Genomic DNA, 18,340 nt, shown 5'->3' on the forward strand with positions numbered 1-18,340 from the left:
AATTGCTGCAGATACTTGAGTGAATGTTTTTTGCTTTTTTCTCCCTTTCTGAAGCTTTGTTTTTTTGGGGATAGAATTGCTACTCTCATATTCATGAACAGCTGCAAAGAGTTCTCTAAGGAAACTTTGGGACAAGTACCTGTGGCAGCTCTATTAGGATCCCTCTGACTTTATCCATGTCCTAGCCAGTTTGGAATGTGTTCTAGTCTGGCCAGGGAAAAATTTTGAGTCTTAATAAAAGAAGAGAAATTAAACAAGAGTGGCAGATATTGTGTCTGGGGGCATGAAATTCTGGATTTTTGCTAATGTCACATTCATCAGGCTTAATGCAGATGAACTCTGTGTGAGTTTGCCAGCAGCAAAGTCAAACTTATCATTCGAGACTTTCTGACGCATTGCTTCGCAGTTATGATCCTGAAAGCATGAGCAGCTTCTGCCTTTTCATGGACCTGTGGCTAGAGTACCCAAATGAATACCAATCCCATATTTGGATCCATAACTCAGGTCTGTGATATTCACTGGTGTATTTTATGCTTGGATTTGGACCAGAGGCTTCCCTTCTACAAATGCTCCCAGGGAGCTTTTCTCTGACTTGTGCACAATCAGGCTGCTACCTGGAGTTAGTGGATGGTCGCTTCATATTCAACATGTTAAGCATGTTTCCTACTAACTATGATACATGCTAGACAATGCAGAAGTTAAGCATCCCTCTGTATAGTGATGATTGAACCAACAGAAGCCATCGCCCATATAGATCCCTCTCGCAAAGACAAAACAACAGGTTATTCAAACTACCTAAGAAATTTTCTTCTGAAATGTGAGTGTGGATGTGAGGGCTGACAATTGTTTGGTTGGAGTTGTATGAGTTTGCAAACTAGAAATGACCAGGAGCAGTCAAGAAAAAGTGCAGCAAATTGGAAGGTGACAGGACAAGGGCATCATTATGGTTCTGTGAGGGTCCTGAGGGCTCTTTGGGTAAAATACTGGTTGGAGGGCAGCTTGAAGCACAGAACAAAGAAATGGCACAAAGGATTTCTTTGAGGAATGTTGTATTCAAGACAAGAGAAGTCAAGCCATTCATTGTCTTTACTTGTCTTTTGGGTACAAGTCCAAATGGACAACTGGAGAAGGTCCAAAGGAAAACAGCAAGAATAACAAGATTCTAAAAAAAGCACATGTCTAAAACAAAAGCAGTTATTTCATGGAGTCAAGAGGAGATGGCTGAGGGGTCATTACATAAATGGATGTTTAAAAGCCAAAAATCTAATCCCTTTTCTATATAAAAGGCTACAATGGAAAGTTCTAAATTGTTTCCAATTTCCATAGCAGAGAGGACAAGAGTGATAGGCTTGGTTGAAAAAAAAGGGAGTTAGTTAAAATTCTGCAGACCTTCTGTCCATAAGAACAGTGCAGCACAGGCATGCACTGTTACAGGAGGCTGTGAAATCTCTGTTGTTGCAAATTTCAAGGGAATCATTCCGCAAGTATTAGTTAATAAAGACTTAGAGATAGTTTATGCTGTCTTTGGAGGGGAAGATGGATCAAATGAAGTCCTTACTTGTGTCATTATCTGTGGAACTATAAGTGTTCCACAGAGGAAAATGGAACATTGTGTACAATCTTTGAAAATTAAGAAGCTTACATAAAAGAAGGCCTCTTTCTATCTATTTCTACCCTAATCGATACTGCACCCTTTCAGGATAAGTTTTAATTGGGACCTTGTGTCCTTTCCAGGGTATCACAGGGACTAAGAAACCCTATTATTCTCTGTAGACATTCCCTGAACATGGATTTAAGGCTTCTAGGTCTAAACAGAGCTATTTGTCTGCTTCCTTCCTTAAAACTGGTGAATGAGGAATAGACAGACTTGTTGAAAAGAGTGTGTGGCTCCACCTTCCAACCTACTGGCCAAAATACATGGATCAGTGACATTTCAGGGAGCAGGAATGTCTCCCACAAATAAGCAGACAACAGGACATTGCTGGCTCACACCACTCCCTGCTGCTACAACTGGATGCTTCAATTTACATTTCACCCTTTGGTCAAGTAACCTGGGCTTAAAGTCATCTCCCAGCTCCTGGTGTTTCTTCCAGACTAGAGTCTTCTTCCTTTCTTCATACTGAATAATGTCACTAGGAATATGTTTATCTGTGCTTGATAGTGAGGGTTTAACATTAATCTCAAAGTTTTATCCTGGATATCTCCTTCTGGGAAAAAACCTTGGTCAGATCACTGAGCAATTCATAGTCCTTAGAAACCTTGAAAATGTCAATGAAACAATAAAAAATAAATCAATCTTTCCCTATTCATCAGAGGGCTCTAAGGCTGTTGAAGTGCCTGTTATTTCAATAGTCTTTCAAATAGTCTCTGAAACTGCTAAAATAAAGACACCTTTCCCACATTTTCCTTCTCTGCTTTTCACAAATGATGGTTCTTTTAACCTCCTTCTCCCCTCTTTGTTTGCTTAGAGGATCAAAGCTTTTTTATTTATTTCTTTTTCCTTCCAAACAGTTTCTGGAGCGTTAAAAAGCACCACCAGTATACTGAGTTTACATTACAAACAAGTTAAAATTCCCAGTCTGTCAGAGCTTTTCTCCTAGGATACGAAGGAAAGCGAAGTTCAGCTAAACTGCACAATTAATCGGAGATCGCTTCTGAGAGAAGAAGAAAAGGTTGTTTTAAGCAGGGCTATTCTCTTCTTGGAGATTTAAAGTCCACTTCAGAGAGCAAAATTATTATTCTCTGAAAGTTATCTCACTTTATTTGTATTCCTGGAGCTACCCCATTAGGTCGTCTTCCCTTTTCACTCATAAAATCATCTTAATGAATCGACTGCAGGATTAGCTATATGTAAATACATCCTTATTGACAGCCACACTGACAAGTGAATGGATGAAAAAGGGCATGGACTGCATGTTGGTTTTGCTAGAACAGTGGTCATTTTTGTTCTGCTTTCAAGACTCCAATACGGACATCTTATTTCTTGGTTATGAAGAAAAAACTCTTTTTCAAGGTAAATGTATCCTGTAATCATGGTAAGATGAAGAAGCGTGTGCTGGATGATTTGAGAATATTTGGCCGAAACAGATTTCAGTGTTGATCTACCATTCCCACACAGACAATTGCTACCCTTGATAAGTCAGTCTTGTACATCTGTGCCATGTAGGATGGGGTTGAACCTTTTCAAGAAAATGCATTGTCTGTTGATCTCATTGTCAGGTATTGTCAGAGCTCTTCCAAGACCCTGATGGTTCTAAGGAAGAAAGTGAGCAAACGTAATCAAGAGACCCCAAGGGAACACACTGAAAACAGTCACAAGCCAGATTTACCAAGTGTACTTCAGTGCATTCTTACACTGTTTGGGAAAAAATGCTAAGAAGATTCCTATAAACTTTGTAAATTTTCTCATAAAATGTCATTCTGAGGTAGCATTTGGTGGACAAGTATTTCAAAATAGGAAAAGTAGACCCTTATGTCTATGCAAATAATGTGCTGTACAGACCAGCATTGTAAAGTATCATTTTCACACAATTTTGCTGAAGTTTAATCCAATATTGCTACAGTGATGTCCCATGTTTTTGGGTTTGTTTTTTTTTTTTTTTCTTTCTTTCCACTTTTTACAAGGACAAAAATTAAATACTGTCAAAATAAACCTGCTAGCAGGTAAAAACAAGATCTTTCACCTGTTGTCTAGTGAAACACCTGGAATCTTTTACAAGGGAACCAAACTCAGTGTCAGTTGACATACAGTGACAATATCTTTCTGAGTGATGGAACATTAGTAAGAACGTCCTTAAAAATCTGTGACAAAAATCCAGAAATTCTATGGCCATATTCTCAACTAGTGACACTCAATGAAATATACAATCTCACCAAAATTATAATCAGGCTTTTGAAAACTCCCTTGTCATGACAAAACCAATTATATTTTTGCATAAAAAATAAATTTTTAAACATCCTTGAAGATAAAGATAATTTTTGACATTTCTTAGCCATGTGAGCTGACCCAAGCAATCAAAGTGTTTTAACACCTCAGAACTGGACTCTACATGTCTTATAGCACAATATCTTTATCTTTGTCTCTGTCCTTTTCTCTGTTTATCTGTTTTCTCTTCTGATGAAAATACACAGAAGTGAGGAAAAAAAATAAATTATTCTTTGAGTTCTGGAAAAATCCCCGAAATTTGCTTCTTGAATTTTATCAGATATGTTTGGCTATGTGATTTTAACAGCAGGGCAGTCAATTTATGCTAAGCATCACAAATGTAATGTAGCATTTTCAAACACCAGCAGAACAATGTCTTATAATGCTTTGGTAATAATTTCTTTACTGCATGTTGCAACCCCTGTGAATAAGATTAATAATAATAATACAAATATATAATAATTACGGAACAATACAGAAATTGCTGGGAAGTAAGTACCGGATCAAAAGACAGCTCAGCCAGAGATCTCCTATAAAAAGTGCATGTGGAAATGTTCACTAAAGCACAGCTGCAAGTCTCCCATCAGGAAGGCATCCACATACAAGCTGGAGCCAGTGTGGGATCAAAGGGACCTTAATCACAGCCATGTTATATAAAAAAGACAACAATCCTAATGCCATGAGCTGTACATTAAAATGGTCAAGAACTGCAATTGCATACCCTACATGAGATAGCCAAGGTCAGCAAGGTCAAGAACAGTCTAGGAGTATCTGAGAAAACAGACTGTCTTTCTATAGGTCTCCATTCCTCACCAGAGAGGAGGAGAGTATGTAGCCTGCAGTATCCCTTTACTCCCATAGCAGAGGACTGGGGTTGCCTGGAAGCTCCTACACCATTTCAGCCCTGCTGTTACATGTCAGTGGAGCAGGGAGCTCCATCACCGATTAATCAAAATTTGGAGATTTTTAGGAATGAAAAATTGTGTGAATAAATTTTGGGATAAATTTTAGGAATTTAGGGATGAAACAATGTTTCGTAAGATTTTCAAGCCCCTTTCCAATGATGTCCTATCCTATACTTCATGCGTCAGTGTAATGGTCGTTGGTTTGATTACACAGTATTCAATGACTATTGCCAACCACTGATGTCCCAAAGTGCTAGATTTGGCTTCTGACACACTACTTTTGCTGGAAGAGGTTTATGGAGTTGCACCATACAATCAGGCAGCCCTTTGTTGGCCACTTATCTCAGCCAGACTCTTTTCAGGGCTAATTCCAGAGAAGAGTCCCAGCACTGCCAAATCTCAGATTCAACAAACTGCCTGCAGCATCCTCCTTCACAGACTGCATGGTAGTATCTCAGTCAGCCTTACAACACGTGCTTTTGAGGACCAACCACCATAAACCAGGGAGGCTGAGGCTTTTCAAAGCTCTAGATTATGCAGTTATGTTAACCTCTTCAGATACAGCATTTAAGTTACACAAAAATTGTCTCTGATTTCAGTGTGGACTCATTAGTGGAGCTTTCCATGGGAATGGAAGCTGATGTATGAGTCTTACTACATTTCTTGGCTGAGGGTGCACTCAGTCACTATACCCTGCACGCTTTGTTTTTACCCTGTTTTACACCAGCCTGTCATCTTCCGGACAAAGGTTTTAAAGGTTTTTCACAGTTTTCAGGTTCCCTTCAGCTCCTTCCTCCCAGCTAGCCCAAGCCCAGCCTCCTCCTCTGTACCGCGGGAGGTGACTTCCCTGTACCACCTACACCCTCTGCTTCTCTTTCCTTTTTTTGGCAGTCGCTGCTTCCAGCCTTTGTCCATGCTTTGCCTCTGATTTCATCTCAGTCCCAACCCTTTCATTGTCCTTCCCTATTTTATTCTACCCTTTGTCCTCTCCTCAAGCACCCTTTATTTCCTCAAGAGCAGTCTTGTTTCTTCTCACCTGCATATTCTACCTCCCTGTCTCAGCATCTCTCCTCGCAGATGCCCTGTTCCTTAAGGGGTACTCTAAGATAACATATTCATCCTTCTTCCCAAGAATACCTTCCTTTTAACACATTAATTCTGCTAATACAGTTCTGACCTATGAATTTGCTGACTTTATGGTCACTCACTGAGCTTTTGACTTCATTCTTCATTGTGTGCAGTTGCTTGGTTTTCGTCTGGAATCTGACAATCTCTCCATTGACTTCCTCTGAGACTCCACCAATCTGCTTCTTCCTCCTTTGTTTTTACTGTACTGTCTCTGGATTTTACGTGAAGCCCATTCATGACTATCAGTTTCCCCTCCCTTCTTTTCTCAAACATATGCTTAACATGTTGGCGTGTACTCACTGTATGCTGATACCTAGTAAGACTTCTTGGTGACAATGAACTTTAAAATTCTCTTACATTCCACTTCTCCACCTATCTTCTTTATATTTCTTATTACTTCAAATTAAAATGGAGAAAATTAACTCTATGACATTTTCTCTACTAGCTCGTCTCTGATGCCATTCCTTTCCTTAGTCAGTATGCCTGAATGCAGTTCTTCACCTGGCTAAATTTTGCAGTTACCACTTCTATAATGTGCAATATTTTTGCCCTTCTAGTTGGATCACAAGATAACGTCTAATCTTTTTAATGAGTGTCTTCTTCACCACCTTCATTTGCTTTATAATTTGCTTCATCCCACAATTGACTTACCATTCCATTTACTTTTCTTCCAGCTTGAATACTCGTCTGAATGTCTACTACTCTTTCTTTCCTTTCCCATGAAACTATTTTCTATTTTCTTCTCTTTATTTTTCCCACTTTTTCTCCTACAGGTCTATTTCAGATCTATTTGCCTCAACATTTTTTGTTGTTTTTTGTCTTCACCATGTTTTTTCTTCGTTATTCATGTTTCTACTGGAGAGTTTCAAGGTCTCACAGCATCCACCAAAAGTCTGCTCCAAGTTCCCATTTCATCCATGAAATGTTCTTCAGACAGTTTCTCTGTATACACCTTGCTTAATGCGTATTTAACGTAGTTCATTTACTCAGCTGTCATCCTGTATCCCTTTGGATGTACTGGGAAAGGGATTTCAAAGTCAGGGATACCAGTACTATCAAGGTCAAGCCACTTTCTAGGCTTAAAGGACCCTGAATGAAGATGCCTCAGTAACTGGGGTCAAGACCATGCCTTTGCATGCAGATAAGTTGGATCTTAGAAGGTTTGGAAAAGCTGTACACTACCACTTAGGATTTTGAGGCAACATAATGATTTACATGAGAAGCTTATATGTTCCTATATAAGCTGTACAATTGCTAACTACATAATTGCTCCCATAATCTCAGGATAGCTATGAACAACAGCATGATAATAGTTCCAACTACATAATTTTTTATTTGAGAGGGCTAATATGAGATAAAAGCAATATAGTTCTGCAGCCTTGTTTTTGTGTAATTTGCTATAGCTCTAGTAAATTTTCTTCTTTTTGACTTTAATATGTTTATAACAATTTACCCCTTATGAAAATCTACTGCATTGCTTTAGAAAGACAGCTAGAAACAACACAATATATTCCTTGCAGGATTTTTGAAAAATGGAACATTTCTGAAATAAAATGTCCAATACCCTCATAAGACAACAGATAAGCCAACAAATTAATTTATGTCACACACTGGGTTCTGGGTTTACCTGAAAAAAAGAACCGATTGCACTAATCTGTAATACTTAAAACACTTCTAACAATGACCTGTGTTTTTGTCTCAGTGGAAATATTTGACAATTGCAATGAGGCTGTTCCAGACACTGTTGTATCCAGAAGGAATTCCTATTTTTTTCTCATTTTACTCCTACCACTAAAATAAACTCATGATTTTCAAGCCAATCTATATTTTCACAAAATGAAATGTGTCCCAGATTTTTCTGCCAGTTTAGGGCTAAATTATCACAGTGAAAGTTTGCCTTACTAAGTTCACAGCCAGGAAGAGTCACAGGCAGAGATTTAGGAAGATGGTACCAGTGAAAGACTATGCTCCTTTCCTGTCACCCTTGGAGTCCAAGTCCACCACAGCTGTGCTGGGGACATTCAGCCCTGTGTGGGGGGAAAGGGTTGTTGATCATCCTTCTGGTCACCCCTTCTCATTGCCCGTAGACACCTCTATATTGCAAATGTAACCACGCAGGGATTGAAGCACAACCTTATTCTCCACGCTGGTAGAGAACAAGAAGACATTTTTCTCTTTAAGTCTCTGACCTGGGCTAAGTTCTTGATTAAGCTTTAAACTAGCTGTCAGTTTTATATCAACAAGCAGAAAAAAAAGCCAGTCAACACTACATGTTCTTCACAAAAGCTTATGTAGCTTAGTGTAGTTATACATATTCACACACAAACAGTAATACTCCCTGATCCTGGAGTGTGCCAAACACCTCTGTTGTTCTGTGGCATCCTGAGAGTGATGGCACACCTAGTGTTTTATCAACCAAAAAAATACATATCAACTATCAATAACTATAGTACCACAAGTTGGAAGAAACCAGGTGGAGAAATCCCGATAAACATTTTATATGGCTTTGGAAACAGCGTTCAAAAACTGAACAGTGTGAAGTCCCTTCTGCAGGACGTTGTTGGCAAGTTCAACAGCCTCATAGAGAGCATTTCACACCCTGTAAAACCTTCAGGTTGGATTCTCACATCACACTGCTAAACCAGATTTTCGGAGGGTATACACTTCATGATGCCCCCTTATTGTAGACCAATAGGGAATTTAGCCCACCAGGTTTAAAGGTAAAAATGCAATTTGACCCCAGCATAAATTACATGAGAAACAGGTCATTCAGATCTTATAGTATTCTGTATGAGACTCTGTGAACTTCAGAATAATTTATGTTCTGTAGGACACTTCCATGGAAGAGTTGTGTTTGCACAAAACATCCCAACAGCTCTTTCTTTAAATGCCAGTACATCTCGTTACACTTTCTTCACTTCCAAATTCAGCTTCACTTATGAAATGCGGACCACTGAACTGAATGATACGACAATTTGTAACTTATTTATTTTCTTTCGGCTTTCCAGTCTGATTTAGTACTTTGAATCATCACAATGCAACTAAGTATAAAAACATTAAGTGAATCCAGAAAGATACTTTACCCCTGCATTTTGCTTTATATTCACTCTTTCAATGATAAAATTAGAATCTTATGCCTACACAAGGTGTCAACATTTGCCTAAAAAACTTTATTTGTAGGAGCTTATAAGTAGGTCATCAGCACAAGTAAGCCAGACAAACGTCAACAGTGGTTAGAAAAGCATCTCAGCAGCTCTGTGATGAAAGTCTTGTTTTAATGTACTTGATACCAATGCCATTTTGCTTGGTTTTAAGTTACAGAACAGTAAAGCAATTGGTAGATTTTCTATTTTCAAGTGTGTTTTATATTTTATATATATAATGCAAGTCTCCAGAAATACTGAGAGTAGCAGCTGACAGCATCATTATAAAAAAAAAAAAAGCCAGAAAAATTAAAGTATGAAACATTCTATCAGAGGACAAATTAGCTTGAACTGCACTTCAAGTAACCAGTTTATTACAAAGGATTTGCATGGATTATTTCTGATTTCTCTCAGAGAGTGAACATTAGGAAAGTACAATTTTCCTGTTAGCTTAATTGTGAATAAAAGTAGCTTAATGTGTGATTTTCCCCAATATAATTGGGGAAGTTACATTTTTTTGTCATATCTGCATTTAACAACAAAAACAACAGCAGAAGAAATAATGATTTAGATGTGTTTGAAGAAAATGAGAAAAGTCATTTTCCTAAAAGATATATTTTATCAGGTGGGTTGTGTGTTTTTCATATTGTTTTCATGCATATTTAATCAACCTGAGACACATACTTATGCAAGCTGAAATAGGCTGTTCTGTTTCAGCCTTCCAATTGAGATTTTTTTAAAGGTGAATTATTTAAAAAATGAATTAAAGCAATCTTCAGCAGGTGGCATAAACCGAGGAAAAAATTGAGAACTCACAAACTACCAGCAAATCCTTAGTTCAGTTCAATGCAGTATCGGCAAAATGCCTAGTTTTTCAAGAATTGCTTGTTTTTTATCAAGACTGCTGAAATACAGGGATGTATGTGTAAACCAATCCATGGAAACACTATGATAACCTGGAGGGGCGAAAGTCCCCAAAATCCAAAACACACCCCAAATCCTACCTGCACACCGGCATAGAGATACACTTTCTCATACCCACATGTGTATCTCAGCAGATATGTGTGCCTGACACACACACAAATGAAAGATACGTACCCACACACCTCTAGGTCTACACACAGAGTAAGATAAACACTGTCTAGGAATAAAGACATGTTCCTATAAATCTGTATATATAATATATCTATATGCATTCAAGCAAGCATAAGCACAGAGATACACATCCAGAGACACAGGAACGCAGGCAAGGCACATACACAGGCACAAAGAACTCTAGAAGCACACACATATACCTATACAGCTGGGTGCATACTCACATGGACAGACAGATATACAGGCAAATATGAGGGAGAGTTTACATTTGCTCTATCATCCCTGCTAATTTCTCCTTTCTTTCTGAAGCCTTCCAATTTTAAGATCCTGGAGTAAGCCAGGTCCCTGTAGGGGAGATACCTCAGGAGGAGCAAAGCACTTCCAGTTTCTTTAACCTTCCCCACCTCTCCCCCCTTTCTTCCAGCAGCAGATCCGCGGAGATGAGCTGGATACCCAGCACGGCTCTCCCAGCTGCTGGCTTTGCACTTTCCACCTCAGTTTAAGGAAGGGTAGAGGGCGGCAAGCTTAAATTCTCCTCCATTCACCCCAAAGCCTGCCTCTGCGGGTGCAGGAACCTCTGGGCAACATTTGGATACAGCTGCTTTGCCTTAGGGGAGCCATCCCCTTTCTGCCCGCCCCCTCCTCACCGCCCCCCAAGCCCAGCGCCCCCAGCTGCTGACTATGGGGGTCTTCCTGCACTCTACCTGCTCTCGGCAGGTGTGAAAATCCGTGCCCCCCCGTCGCCTTCTGCTGGCCCCCGACTCCTGTCAGCAAACCTCTTTGCAAACCACCACTCTAAACTTTTTCCCCAACAGCACAACCCGCAATCCCCCGGGCAGCGGCTGCATCTCCTCGGGAGTGCAGGATGGGAGATGCAGGTTGCAGGGACGCAGGATGCAGGGATCAAGGCTGCAGGGTGTGGGATGCGAGGGCTGGGATACGCGATGCAGGGATGTGAGGACCGGGATGGATAGATCCGACACGCAGGATGCAAGGACCGGGATGTGGGATGCAGGGACCAGGATGCAGGATGCCAGTGCCCAGTTCCTTACCGTGCAATGAAGGCAGGTCCCAGTGAGGGTCTCCAGCTGCTCCCGGGCATCGCGGGCCTCCCAATGTGCTCGTTAAACGTCCACCGGGGAGTCTCACCCCCCAAACTTGTGTGAGCTGCTTCCCCTGGGAACAGTCACGCTTTCTCCCTCCCCACCTTGGATCGAATCCCGATGGGAACTCATCAAGGCCTCCTAAACGGTCAGGGGTAAGTCTGGGAGGAGGAGAAGGGGACAACGGGAGGGAGAAACCGTGATCACCAAGTGATGATCCCCTTCCCTTCCCCTCTTCTCTGGAGCACCCACTTCCCGCTCCTCTGAGCAACTTTGGCTCTCCTTGGCCACGCAGCGCCTGCTACGAGCTCTGTCACTTGGGGTCCCCTTTCGCAGCCTGGCATCTTTCTAGATTTCCTCTCCTCTCCGGGCAAAGGGGTTTGGTGCAAAGCTTTAAATTAGGAGGCGACCTAGAGTTGCAAAGACAAGGAGCGAGAGCCGGCTGGCAATTTGCAGACCGCCTCTCCCGGCACTCGGGGCGGGCGATAGCTCTGCAGCCGGCGCTGGGCGGCGGGGCTGGCTGAGGCTGATTCCTACCGTTTATTCGTTTTACTGCGTTCCTAGCTCTAACTTTGAAGCTGGCTATTGCTCTTGGCACGGCCGGGAGCAGGGCTGTGGCAGGCAGCCCTCGGACAGAGGCGAGCCGCTCGGCCCCATGCTGCGGGGCTGCGGGCGCGGCGCTCCCCGCGGCTGTTTAACGGCGCCGGCAGCGCGGGCAGGAGCACAGTCCGGTCCCGGGGGGAGGACACGGAGGGAGGGTGCGGGGGAACGGGACACGGGGACGCTGCTGTCGCCTGGCAACCCCACATCCCTGCCCCGAGCATCCCTCCCCCAGCGTCCTGATTGGACGGGGTAGGTTGGGGGGGGACGCCCCTCCGGGGGTGCTGCGCTCTGGCACTGCGACTTGTCGCATCCTCAAAAAGCCGGGAGCGGGCAGGGGGGCTGAGAGCAGGCGGGAGAGCCGAGGCAGCTCAGGGTGTCGTATCACCCTCCTCCTGCCTTCTTTCTTCCAGCTGGCTTGATAAATTTGCTTGTGCTCTACATCTCCTAGAGAAAGAATGTATTTGTGCATAGATGCATATACCCGTAGATACAAAATATACAAATATGTGTTTATATATAGCTGCATATAAGTAAACATATGAATTCTATACATGCTATCTGTATAATCTGTATTCTTTGTGTTATCTCTTTACATTCTCCCATATGGAAAGACAGAAGAAAAATAGTCACTGGGGTAAGATCGCTCCAGAGTGCAACAAAACTGGATACAAAAGGAAAAAGCAAGCTACTTTTTGGGTTATATATGTTTGAAAACCAAAGGTTTACATCACCTGGAGTGGTGACACGAGGTCGTGGACCTAAAGAGAGAATTAAACCCCATGAGGTGAGTGCGCTGTAGCAGTCAGTGAGGGCGGATGCGTTGACTTCAGAGAGGATGAGTTTAAGCCCAGCTGTGTGGGGCACCGCTGGTGTTAAATGTGGCTTCATTGCTCATTCTCTGCTATGGGAGACAGCGAGCAGCTGCTTCCTGCTGGTTGAATGCAGTATGGAGAGGGTGCCCATAAAATCCCAATACCTCCCTTTCCATCACGGCTCCAGATGGGACACAGTGAATTTCTCACCTCTGACTATTCAGCAGCAAGAAAGCCATCATCTCTCTATAACTGAATGCTTCTTCCAGCCTTCGGGCTTGCCCCCAGCCCAGCTTCCCACTTGCACACCATCAGTGCTTCGGTAAAGCAGAGGAAGAGGCTCTGCAGTCAGGAGCTGCAATCCAGCAACTCACATGGGGCCACTATTGTTTCAGCAGCCCCAGTTCCAGTGAGAAATTAAGACAAAGTAAAATGAAATAAGACAAATAAATCTGTTTCTGCTTTTTAATATTTTATGTTAAGTTATTTAACATCTGCTTATTTTTGTGATCTACCCATTTCAGTTGAGCTGCGTGGCTAATTTTATGAGTGTTTTACTTGGAAGCCAAGGACATTTGCTAAGATGTGCATGTTAAACTGCTTCAGTAAGGACTTCAAATTTAAGCAGGAGCAAAATGAAAGAGGCTGGTTCCTCTCAGGTTACCCTACTATAAATTGGCTTAAAATGTACATGATATATTGCAATAACATCAGGATAAACTGCGATGAATAGGAAACCAGTCCCATGTCTTTTAAACCATAGCACAATTTAACAAACAGGCCTGGAATACTTTTTTTTTTTTTTTCACAGTCTTGCAGGCTGATTTCCAGGAAAGACTAGAAGAAGGAAGGATCTGATTCTGCATTGCCTTGTACACAGCAGACATGGCTCAAACTGAGTATGAAAGTAACTTTTTGGTTGGGTAGGATATAAAATCCACTATGTATGAATTTGGTCACCATAGGCAGCAAGTGGAGTTTGGCTGAGATGTTATTGTATGATTTGCAGCAGGCCACCTAAGAGGCAAGCAGATGACCTGGTCATTCATGTCTTTGTTTCAAGAAGCATCCTTGGCACTGATGGTTCTCCCTTTTTCCATGTCTACTGCTGCACATCACCTGATAATGGTCCCTAACACTGCTACTAATTGCATTTACACCTGATTTATGGCTACTGAGAAGCAGGGAAAAAAACCTGACCAGCTGACTAAGCTGTTGGGGAAGGCACAAGGGTTTCAGTCTCACTTTCTGCCAGTGTTCTTCCTCAGCTGGTTCTCCTAGCGATATGGGCTCTTCTTTTAGCCATGAGAGAACTTATCCCAGTCTTTCCAAAGCAGGATTCTGGAGACTTTATTTCCATGTATGACTCTGACAGAACAATCTTTATTTTTGTAGGGAAAATAACTGTGCCTCAAAACCCTTTTGGGATAGAACATGCTACATCCAGAAGGTGTTGTGAAGATGCAGTCCCATACTGAGCTTGTGTTTTCAGACAATCGGATGCTAAGATGGACAGGGACACAGAATGGCACAATGCAGAACAAGCCAAAGACCTCAGTGAAACTCTGTGCTAAGCTCTGTTTGGGTGTTACTAGGCCAATTACTCACTTGAGGCTAGAGTGTGAACATTACGCTATGCTTGGTTGTAGATATACCCATGGTTAGACACAGCAATCAGGCTATATAAGCTCTGTCAGGAGACAGTTTTGAGAGAACAATCAGCAGCCCCCAGCGTTTTTGACCTGAATCCAGCGGAGTCTTAATATTAAATTTATTTATTTATTAATTTTCTGTCTCTGACTCAAAGATGTTAAAGCAACATTAAAAGTTTCTTAAATATGAATATTTTTGCCTTCATGAATTATCTGTTAGTGAGATAATAGCTATAGCTAGTTAAAAGATAGATTCGTTTCAAATCGAGGTCCCATATCACACCAAATTGAGTTCGTAGAAAGCTTTGATGAGCAGAAGAATTTGTTTTTCTAAAATTCATGAATGTGATTAATTAACAGTCTTACCACCACAAATAAATAGATGTGTATCTTTTTCTTACATGGAATTTTAGCGTGAGCTTCAAGATTGTGCACATGGGAAATTCCCAATTTTGCGTTTGATGGCAACATACTGTTCCAGCAAAATACTTTGTAGGGTTCCCTAAATTGCTATAAGCAGTTGTTTTGGGACACGCTCAAGTTATTTGCAGATTAAAACCTAAAGTGATGCTTTAGAAAAATGGCAGGTGTGCACATACAGTCCGTGAGTGATCTATGGATTGGGCCCAGCCTACCTGAATAATTCATGAGGCTTATGATCTTTCCTCCTTTCCTGGGGACCTTACAGAAATGGACAGGGAATAGGGCCACGGATCAATGAATTTTTTCTAGCAAATAGGTCCCTACCACCCGATTTCCAACAGCTCTGCAGCTGCTTCCTTTGTGTGTGACTGGGCATAATCCTACTCTGCAGCAGCTTCCCCTAACTAACAGCTGAGGTCATCAGCACAATACCAAGCCTGGCATATCTCAGTGGTTTGGGGCACACATCAGCAGCACCTAGAGATGATATCATGTTCTTCTGGGAGTCTGTCCATCTCACGGTACAAAACAACAGTTGGATGGAACAGCAGGGCTACATTCTCATTTTTGTGTAGCCACAGGGGTAGACACAGAGGTGTCTTCACAACATTATGGCCATGGCAGTCTCCATCTTCGGAGATACGAAGGCAAAAGATCATAGTGACTGATGCAGAGACCTACCAAAGCCCCGCACTATCTGGCTAATCCCTACCCGCCAGTTGTAGGTGACACTGACATACACCAAAAGAAGAGCCCAAAGGCAAAGGTCTTTCAGAGGGACATTTGTCCCCATCTGGTAATTCTTAGGAGAGATCCACAGCTGTGAAAAGTGTAAGAGGTGTCACTGTCATACTCAAAGGCCTCATGGATCACCATGGAAAATTATGCACTGTACCAAGAAGTGACAATCTAGTGAGTTTTTCCTGGTACAAGTATGTACTTTCTTCTCTCTTAACAACACTGATATTTGATTAACTTCATCACGAAGCTCATAATCAAAACGGAATGTCTTCTTTTCTTATCATTAGGTGCTTTTGAAGGGATTTTAAGTCAATACACATAGTGCAAATAGTCCCCATGTACATTACTATTAACAACGCTTACTCTTTTATGGCTGATGCATATGGCACCCGTTGGGACTTCAGCAACATTGTTATTTCCTATCAGATGTCCAGTGATGATGTTTTCAGCTGACTGAAGGGATATTTGACTCGCACTAACATGTAAAATACACCATGACGTGTTCAGGTATTTCTTGGGCAGCCTGAGCCTTTCTCAGCCACAAGGACAGTGGAAACTGACTACAAGGCTCAACACAACAAAACGCTGGGCTTCCCACAGTGTGGTATGGCACATGGAAGGAAGACTGCATTCCACACTGCGCACATGCAGCAGCATCCTCCCTTCTGCCTCCACCTCCCATGACCATCAGTGTCTCTACCTACCCCTTCTCCTCACCATCCCTTTCTCCTGCCAACTTTCTTATTTCCTTCAAACATTTTCCCTCTGCCTTTTTCACCTTCCTCCCTTTTACTCTGTAGACAGTTGGCTGCCTGCTCATACCTGTTGGCCATGTCTTCAGTTAACCCCGAGGATTCCTTGTCCCTTCTCAGCAAAGAGACCTCTTACCACAGAAACGGACGGCAGCTGTTGTTCATCTTCATCAGCTACAACAGGCAAAAGGGCCTGGCTTCACTGTGGGAACTAGCTGCCCGCTTTCTTACTCTGCTTCCTACTCAGAAATCAGGTTCTCAACATACTGCTGGGGACACACATGACACTCAGCTGTTGTCCAAGTAGGGGTCCTTCATAAAATGGCATGAAGAAGCAAAAGTCCCTCCAGATCCCTGTCAGACATACAAGTATACACACTCCGCTTGCACCCCACAACCCTTCCCTAGCCAAAATCCTACCATGGTTTATGCAGGCGATGGGGTGAGCATCACTCAGGCTTCACCTGTTGTGTGCCTGGGATGTGCAGCACACATTGAACTACCTCTGATTTCCATTGCTCATCACTCTGGAGCCACGTTCTACCATCAGACTGCATCTTTCCACTCCATTCTCCCCTAAATTTGTGGTATAGGAGGTGATATTTCTCTTCTGAGAGGAGATTAGCCTTTCCCAGAAGGAGCAGAGTTCTTCCTCATAAGGGGACCGGGCATGGCACGGGAACATATTCCACTCTCTGTCATATTCTTTAAACTAGTATGTGCAGATGACCTCGTTCTACAAAATCCTGACTGCTACCTCTTTTTCCTAGCATGTGAGTAATTGGGTACAAGACACCGGAATCACCTAACACATTTTGCTTTTGACTTAAGCCACCTTTACATTTCTATGCATTGTTATTATCTTTATTAGTATTTCAGCTGCTAGCATTCTGGCTTCTTCAAACCGCTCCTTCCCCTTGCCTCCGAAAATCCCCTAATGACATTTCTTCGCTTCTGGAACGCTTTCCTTTCCTCCATCTCTCTTCTCTGTAGGAATTGCTGCATTTACATATTTTGTTTAAGGTGCTTAGGAATTATTGACAAGTTTGCTTTGCCCCTGGGAGGTTACGCGACACAGTCAAGCTGTGAGGCACTTAAAGCATTGACTGGCTGATAGAAAGGATTGCTTGTGACTCTGAATTAGGGCACAGGCCAAGAAATGTAGCTCAGTGCTGTCAGGGGCTGTGGCACACAGATCCATTTCCTTTATAATCCTATCATATCTATGACCTACTACACACCGAGCAAGGCAAAAGATCTACATTTTCCCATTAGCTCAAGATACAGGCTTCCCATGAAATAAATTTACTCACAGCCCTGGTGCCACTCTTTTGCAAGCCTGAAAACCCTGTTTGTATTATGTCAGTGAGTGTATTTCAGACTTCCTTCACACTGAGAATCCATCTGGATATACTACTGTCTAAATGTCCTGCTGAGATTCTGCTTTGCCACTAGTTAAAAATGAATGGCTAAATTTATAAACAGGAAGTTTATTGTGTTTGTCCGCTGAAAGATATTCTGGATTTTGTCTTGGCTGGAATTTTTGTTAGTGGTATTTTTCTTTTTTTTTTTTTTTCCCAACCATTTAATTTTATTAGAACTCCTGAAAAGAACAGTGAGCTCAGAGTTAGAAAGCTGAAATAAAAGGAATGAAGTTCCTGGAAATGAGACTGAAAAAAAAAAAAAGAAGAAAAAAAAAGCCATTTGCAAGTTAAGGATCTTGACTTTCCCTTAACAAAAGTGAAACATTTTCCAACAAGGAAGACATACCTGTGCTTGGAAAACTGCTACTAGCACAAAATATGATTGAGCAGATGGTGACAAACATAGCACTTGGGCTGTTTTAAAGCCTTTTCTTGAATGCCCTTTTTAATTTTATCTCTTTTTGTCAGAACACTGTTGTCCTCTCTAATTTGAGAAAAGAAGGGAAATACAGGTACATTGAGAGCTGCATGTTTTTCTTCAGCTTGTTCTGTTTAAATTGCACACCAGTAAATGTGGTTAGGAGAATAACTGAAAGTTGCAAAGCAATCCAAATTTAGAAAATATGAGAATTAA

The 18,340-nt window shown here is 41.9% G+C and overlaps 1 protein-coding gene across 1 annotated transcript in view; it reads right to left on the reverse strand.

Annotated features, from left to right (window-relative positions):
* The window catches only part of GRM3 (glutamate metabotropic receptor 3), a 105,259-nt gene extending 93,943 nt beyond the window's left edge, over positions 1–11,316 (reverse strand). The window contains 2 exon segments of the mRNA XM_065634378.1: positions 10,421–10,541; positions 11,249–11,316. Of these exon segments, the coding sequence (XP_065490450.1) occupies positions 10,421–10,541; positions 11,249–11,298 (171 nt within the window). The 5' untranslated portion in view covers positions 11,299–11,316.
* Between the last annotated feature and the right edge of the window lie 7,024 nt (positions 11,317–18,340).

The sequence above is a fragment of the Caloenas nicobarica genome, chromosome 1, assembly GCF_036013445.1.
Source record: "Caloenas nicobarica isolate bCalNic1 chromosome 1, bCalNic1.hap1, whole genome shotgun sequence".
In the NCBI taxonomy this organism is placed as follows: Eukaryota; Metazoa; Chordata; class Aves; order Columbiformes; family Columbidae; genus Caloenas; species Caloenas nicobarica.